This window comes from Nicotiana tabacum, chromosome 15 (genome assembly GCF_000715075.1).
Source record: "Nicotiana tabacum cultivar K326 chromosome 15, ASM71507v2, whole genome shotgun sequence".
Taxonomy (NCBI): domain Eukaryota; kingdom Viridiplantae; phylum Streptophyta; class Magnoliopsida; order Solanales; family Solanaceae; genus Nicotiana; species Nicotiana tabacum.
In genome coordinates, this window is record NC_134094.1 from 51,466,213 (window position 1) to 51,473,125 (window position 6,913).

Consider the following 6,913-nt stretch of genomic DNA (forward strand, 5'->3'; position numbering starts at 1 on the left):
AGGTTTACATGGAAATCTATCCAAAAGTTGTGAGTATTTTAGTGGTGTTAAACCTACTGTAAGGCTTGAGATCCTCCAGCAACTTGGTTACTCTCAAGGGGACTCGCCATTTAGATGTTTGGGATACCATTAGCTACTATAAAGTTGTCTTTGATTCAATGGCATCCCCTCATAGAGAAGATTGTCGCAAGAATTTCATCATGGACTGCTAAGAAGTTGACATACACAGGGAGGATTCAACTAATAAAGCATGTGATATTTGGAATCCAAGCCAAGTGGTCCCAGCTATTTTCATTGCCTGCTAGGGTAACTAAGACCATTGAGGCTTACTTTAGAAGTTACATCTGGTCAGGGTCCAATACTATAACTAAAAAAGCACGGGTAGCTTGAGAGCAAATGTGTTAACCAAAAACTGCCGGTGGATTTAATCTAACCAATCTCAAGATATGGAAAAAGGCAGCTATAACAAAAGTATGTTGGGATTTGGAACATAAGCAGGACAAACTCTAGGGTAAGTGGATCCACTCCTACTACATCAACGGCCACCAGTTGAGTAACATGCCTATTCCTCGACAAGCCAGCTAGATGGTTAGGAAAATATTTGAAGCAAGAGATTAACTGAGGCAGATACAAGTCAGTGCAACAAGAATCAGAGCACGATCAGATGTGTGTGTGTATATATATATATATATATATATATATATATATATACACACACACACACACACACTTACAAGTTACAACTAATTGGAGTCCATCCAAAGGAACCTAAGTTTCTCGGGCTCTTCACTTTCGGTGCCGCACCCACGTAGATACGACATGGGTGTGGGTTTGGGATCCATATCGGATCTGGTCAACCGATTTTGGGTACTTACACCAAAATCGACGGGAAAATTTGGGACAAATACAATGAATTCTAAAATCAAATAATAAGTAGGGTGAAATTGAAGAAAATGGAATACCTTGTATATAGAAATTTCTGTGTCAGTCCTTTTCCTTTAATCATATTATCTCCTTCTCGGATTCTCGTTTTAGTCAATATTTTTTCCTTCTCGAAATACCTTGTAAGCTTTCCACATAATGTCTCATAATTTAGAGATAAATTTATAACTCTACTTTTAGAAATTTAAATTATTTTTAGTTGAATCTCCCCACCCGTATCTGTAACTGGATCTGTATCCACGAATCTTAAAATTTAGATCATGAAAGATCTTACCTCTAGATCCGCACCCGTATCAGACACCCTCGTCTGAGTCCAAGCAACATATAAAAGTACCATGGAGATGTATGTTATTTAAAAATAATGCTAGACCTAAAAGAGTGTTTACAATGTGGACTCAATTACATGAGGGGTTGAACACAATTGATAGACTGGCCAAATGGGGTATCACATTGGATCCAGTTTGTGTGTTATGTCAGAGTCAACCTGAAACTAGTGCCCATCTATGCTGAATGTGTTTTCATAAAGAGCGTGTGGAGAAGGTTACTTCAATTGGTACAATGGAGACAAGGGGTTATCGCTTCTTGCGAGTGGCAGCAACTATGGGTACTGCAGAAGGCCAAAAGGGAAGTCTAAGCAAGCACAAGTTATGAAGATGTTGTATGCAGAAAGTGTTCATGCCATCTGGTGTGAGAGAAATTGCAGGATTTTTTAATAAGTAACAAGAATAGTGGACAGCTTAGCTAAGCTAAAGACATTGCATGTGTATGCAGTCTAAGAGCAACTGGAGGAGCTAGAGACTTACTATAGAATTGTTATTTTTGGTTCTGTGTAGTATAGTTCTGTGTTTTATGTGTACGAGGGATTCTGGATTTTCTTTGTTTGGAGACAGGAGCTGTGTGGGCTAAGCTGTGTTTTGTAATTAAATACTTAGTGATTAATAAAATGCTTAATTACCAAAAAAAGAAAAAAGAGAAAGCTAACTGCAAATATTCTGCCACTAACGCCTCAAGCATGGACTTTAGGAAGATGAGCTAACTCTTGAGACAGGAAACAAGAAGAAAAATTAAAAATTATCTTTTCCATCTTTACAATTCGGAAGCAGAAAAGCTCAGAGCTTTAGACAATTCACAAAAGAATTTCTTCTACAAAAAAGGTATAATTTGAAAGCATTCAGTAATTCAATTAATGAACATTTTATGCCATACGCCAACAGCAATTGTAAGCAGAGGACCAAGTCCCCAAACTCATTATAAGACATCAAGGTGTCACAGTTTCAGGGACCAGACACCTGAAAACCCAAGTAAATCCAGAATGACTGCCTAGTATGTATCACCAACTGGGATGGCAAATGGAACATAAATAATTTCACCAGCAGATGTTTTATATGATCTGCCATACTGATGTACTTTCAAGGTTTTGAGCCTCTCAAGCACAAAGAAGAGAGAAAAACAAAAGTACCCCGCTAAAGTTTTTCACAAAACTAGCGAAAGCGTTCTTCAAACTCACGTGAGAAGAATGAAAGATAAAAAGAACCTTACCCACTCGTTCTTCAATCCCGCAAGATTGCAAGAAGCACTGAATAAAGGAAGAAGAAATAAACAAAAGTGAAACCCCGTTTTTGAAGCAAGAGCTTAAATAAAATAATCACCCATCTTTATTTTTTGAGCCCTTTAAATAGGCCTTACAATGAGTAAAATTGATGAGGTTAAGAAAAACTAATCCTAATTAAACTAGAATAAGAATAAGGCTAAGAAAACCTATCCTACCTAATTTAGGAAAAAGAATTTTAGTAGAAATGGACTACCAACTAACAATCCTAGTTTGACTAGAGCTATAAATATAATCCTATCAAAACAAGAATCAAATTATTAGGAAACAAGAAATAAGAAATCCTAATATTTATGGAAAAGAAATTCTAATTGAATGGATTCTTGGACTTCTTGAATTTCTTGGATTCTTAACCTTCTTGATCTAGCATCACATACTGCGTTCCAATGATTTGTGGATCTTTCAATAACCAAAAGAGAAGGAAAGAGTGTGCACGCACACACAGAGAAAGAAAAATTTCGAAGACTAGCATCAAGATATAGAAAGTGACCACGGCCTACAAATTAATAGGCTTGACCTGTAAGCATAAAGCAAGATATCTACTTTATACACGAAGGGCATGTTGGTGCTTGCATCCTAGGGTATGTTGGTTGCACCTAAACTTAACCCATCTCATCTTATGACAAACAGTTACCCACTCAAATCCCCATTCTCATAGAAGAAAAAGTTGTCCCAGTTGATAAATAGTAGTGGATTGAATTAGCCTATATGAAGATAAAGTTACGAATCCTTAAGCCCAACTACTCATCAGAATCATTCAATCCAGTTTTGTTCTCAACTAAATCCAAGTACCTTAGTCTGCTTCCTTGGTTCACCCCAAACATATAGGGACACTTAGAGACAGAAACAGTAAAATTGATTAGTTGTTGCAAAATTAAAAACTCTCCAATGACTCAAAACCAAAAGGAATTATTCTTATCGACAGACAAAGATCATAAAGCAAATAAGCTGTCCACATGTACTTTCCAGGGCTTCCCACCTTAATAAAAGACACTCGCAGCCAAATATTACAAAAGATATATTGAAGAAGCATTGAATCATCATGTCCTCACTACCAATCTCACTGTTCCTGTATCAACTCAAACTTGGTGTTTTAACAACATTCTAAACTCCTTTTTGGTGGTAAGTACATTCTGATAGGGAACACTTTGTTTTAACTAATCCCATTGTTCCCGGTATGATTCTCGCTGTATAAATCATATTTTTCAAAGAAGTTAAAAGAAAAAGCATCCATCACAGAAACAAGTATCTGCAGCTAATATTATAAGACTGCTGCTAGCTATTAATATCACACAAGGGAAAAAAGCACTTACAAAAGGAACCCACTCAGAAGTCCTCCTCCTTAGATGCAAAACAGGGAACTCTGCAACCACTCCAAGCTTATTCCACCTAATTCTATGCAATTCAGTCAAAATGCTTGCTCTATACTTGGAAGAGAACTTGATAGCCTTGAACTTCCCGCGGCCATCAGTCCTCACACTTATGGTAAACTCATTTGAATTGTCATCTCTCCCAATAATAGGGGCCGCACCATCATAATCAGTCCCAACATCGTATGAGTTAGTGACTGATAATGTACTGGGATCCAGTGTAATCAAAGTGAAATTTGAAATGCAAAAAATCCTTTTGTATCGACCTCGCCAGGAGTGTTTGACAACCATGTAACGGGCCAAGTACTCGGGCTCTTCGGAGCCATGGGCATGAGAGGAGGAGGGTGGAGCAGAAGAGGAGGAGGATGTGGTGGATTCAGAAGTTGGAGGTTGGTGGTGGTCAGTGGCGTGGCGGCTGACAAAATCCATTTGAGGAAGGTATTGGAGAGAATAAGGCTGTGGTGGACTAGGGCGCAGGAAATACCATATTCCCGAACCACCGTCCGATGACGGTCTCCCCCGAGACTGATTCGCACCCAGCCTTCAATCTTCTATTTCACTGTTTTTTTTTTTGTTTTTTCTCAAACCCCAGCAGCAGTCAAACTCCAAACTTTCATCGGTATTTCCCAAATTTTAAAGGATGTGCCTTGAATTCAAGACCCTGCGGAACAAAGTACAAAAACCCCCAAATGTTAATTTCGACTTCAGTTTTCCTTGGAGAGGAGAAGCCAATCACTTGTCAATTTCGAAAAAATCATCACAATAGGCGAATTTCGAAAGATCAGAATTAAAAAATGAATGCGAAATCAGTGTAAGCTTCAATTAAGAAGTTGTGGCTGTATATTTAGATATTAATAATCCGCAGCTTTGGAAAAAATAGAACAGATCATGGAAGAGAGAGAAACCTTGTAAGAGAAGCCGGTTGATCACTGATACATTGAGTTGTACAGAAAGAAACATTCGTCATTGGATTATGCCTAATCAGTCACTTCTTTTCCAATTTTTGCGCAATGCTCCCTCGTATTTGAAATATATTCCAGTATGCTCCTAGGGGTTAGAACGGAAGAAACCGACCGAGCCAAAAATATTTTTATTTCGGTTTCGGTTATTCCGTCTTTTCGGTCAATTTCAATTTAAAATTTTAAATTTTTAGTTTTTCAGTTCGATCGTCGATTATTGATTTATTTGGTTCGATTAACCGAAAAATCGAATTATTAGCAAATGGATTCTTTAAACTATATATAAATTTTTAAATTTTTAGTTTTTCAGTTCGGTAGTCGATTATTGATTTATTTAGTTCGGTTAACTGAAAAATCGAATTATTAGCAAATGTATTCTTTAAACTATATATAGGCGAAGCCCGTAGGTAATAAATTAATAATATTAAGCCCAATTTTAAGTTCCATCAAAGACCCAACCCAAATAAGTAAGTCAAACGGCTTTTCCCAATCTTAAGACTTTCACTCTAATAAAACTTCCATTTCATTCTAAGCGCTGGGGTTCTTCAAACTTCTATTGCGCCTCTCTAGACTCTATCGCCATTGATACACTTGTGCCGGTGGTGCTCCAGCAATTTTCGTTGTCGTCAGTATTCATGCTCAGTATTTTAGTGTTCTGCTTGTTTTTGTTTTCGTAGATGGCAGAAAATGAAAGTAGGGCAAGCGAAGGTTGGGGTTCAAATGATAGCATACCTAACACTAAATGTCTCAGTCCTAATGAAGCTCCAAAGAAAAGGAAAGTCATGCAACCTAGATCTGATGCTTGGAACCATTTTGAGAAGTATGTTGATCCTAGTGGAGCTAATAGAGCAAAATGTAAGCATTATTGTGAAAAAACTTATGCATCTGCTACAAAAGGTAATGGTACTACATCAATGAACAATCATCTCACTACGTGTCACGACCCAAAATCCATTATAGATCGTGATGGCGCCCAACACCACCGTCAGACAAGCCAATTGTGATTGATCAATTTAATTACTCATTTTATTACTTTCGAAATCATAAATTTTAATAAGGAAGGAAATTTATACTTTTAAATCCACGGGAACGTACAAAAATTATAGTTTATAAGAGGAATGAAAGGCGATGATAATATACAAAACCGTAAGCATCAACTTGTATATCCCAAAACCCAGTGTCACAAGTGAATGAGCATTTACTAGGGAGTACAACAATAATAATACAACATCTGTCTGGAATGTAAATAAGACAGAATAAAGTAAATGGTACGATGAAGACTCTGTGGGCTACGATACGTAGCCTGGAATGTAGCTCACCATAAAGTCTACTCAGCAGTTGCGCCTATGCGCCAAGATGACCACCAAATAAACATGTCGGATCCTGCACATTTAGTGCAGAAGTGCAGTATGAGTACGTAAATTAACACAAACCCAGTAAGTATCTAGCCTAACCCCGGAGAAATAGTGACGAGGGGTCGACATCGACACTTACTAGTGGTCTAATAAATCAATATGGTAAATTATAAACAAATAAGTGTTGATACCCAATTTTACCCTCATTTTTTTTCAAATAATTTAAATACTTTCAAAATATCATTTTTTTTTTGCATCATTATGTAGTTTACAAAATCTATACAAGCATTTTCTATTATTTTTCATAATTTTTAGAGCTTTAAAATCGATTTTCTTGTATTTAAGTTACTGGAATGTTTATTAATTATTCCTTAAAATTATTCTTGTGATGACCTAATTATCTAAAATTATTATTTGCATCCATAATACATGTTTTAAATATTTTTTACTTAATTATATTGATATTCTTAGGCTATTTGCACAATCTTGCAATAATAGCCTATATTTTATATTTTTATTGCATTTGTCATTTTATTCAGGGTCAAAATAATATTTTATATTTTTATAATCTTTTACTATTATTTTAAAATATTAATTTGTGTAAATAGTATTTTTATATATTTATTTAACTATTTTTATTAAATTATTTCCATTTTAATCTCTTATTTAAAAGCTAGC

General features: G+C 36.0%; 1 protein-coding gene across 3 annotated transcripts in view; it reads right to left on the reverse strand.

Annotated features, from left to right (window-relative positions):
* Positions 1–4,982, reverse strand: part of LOC107806820 (dnaJ homolog subfamily C GRV2) — a 52,800-nt gene extending 47,818 nt beyond the window's left edge. For all 3 annotated transcript variants that reach the window (XM_075230826.1, XM_075230825.1, XM_075230827.1), the window contains exons 1-2: positions 4,827–4,982; positions 3,865–4,582 (exon numbers count right to left, since the gene is read on the reverse strand). In XM_075230826.1, the coding sequence (XP_075086927.1) occupies positions 3,865–4,350 (486 nt within the window). In that variant the 5' untranslated portion in view covers positions 4,351–4,582; positions 4,827–4,982. The remainder of the gene's footprint in view (positions 1–3,864; positions 4,583–4,826) is intronic.
* Positions 4,983–6,913: the final 1,931 nt, after the last annotated feature.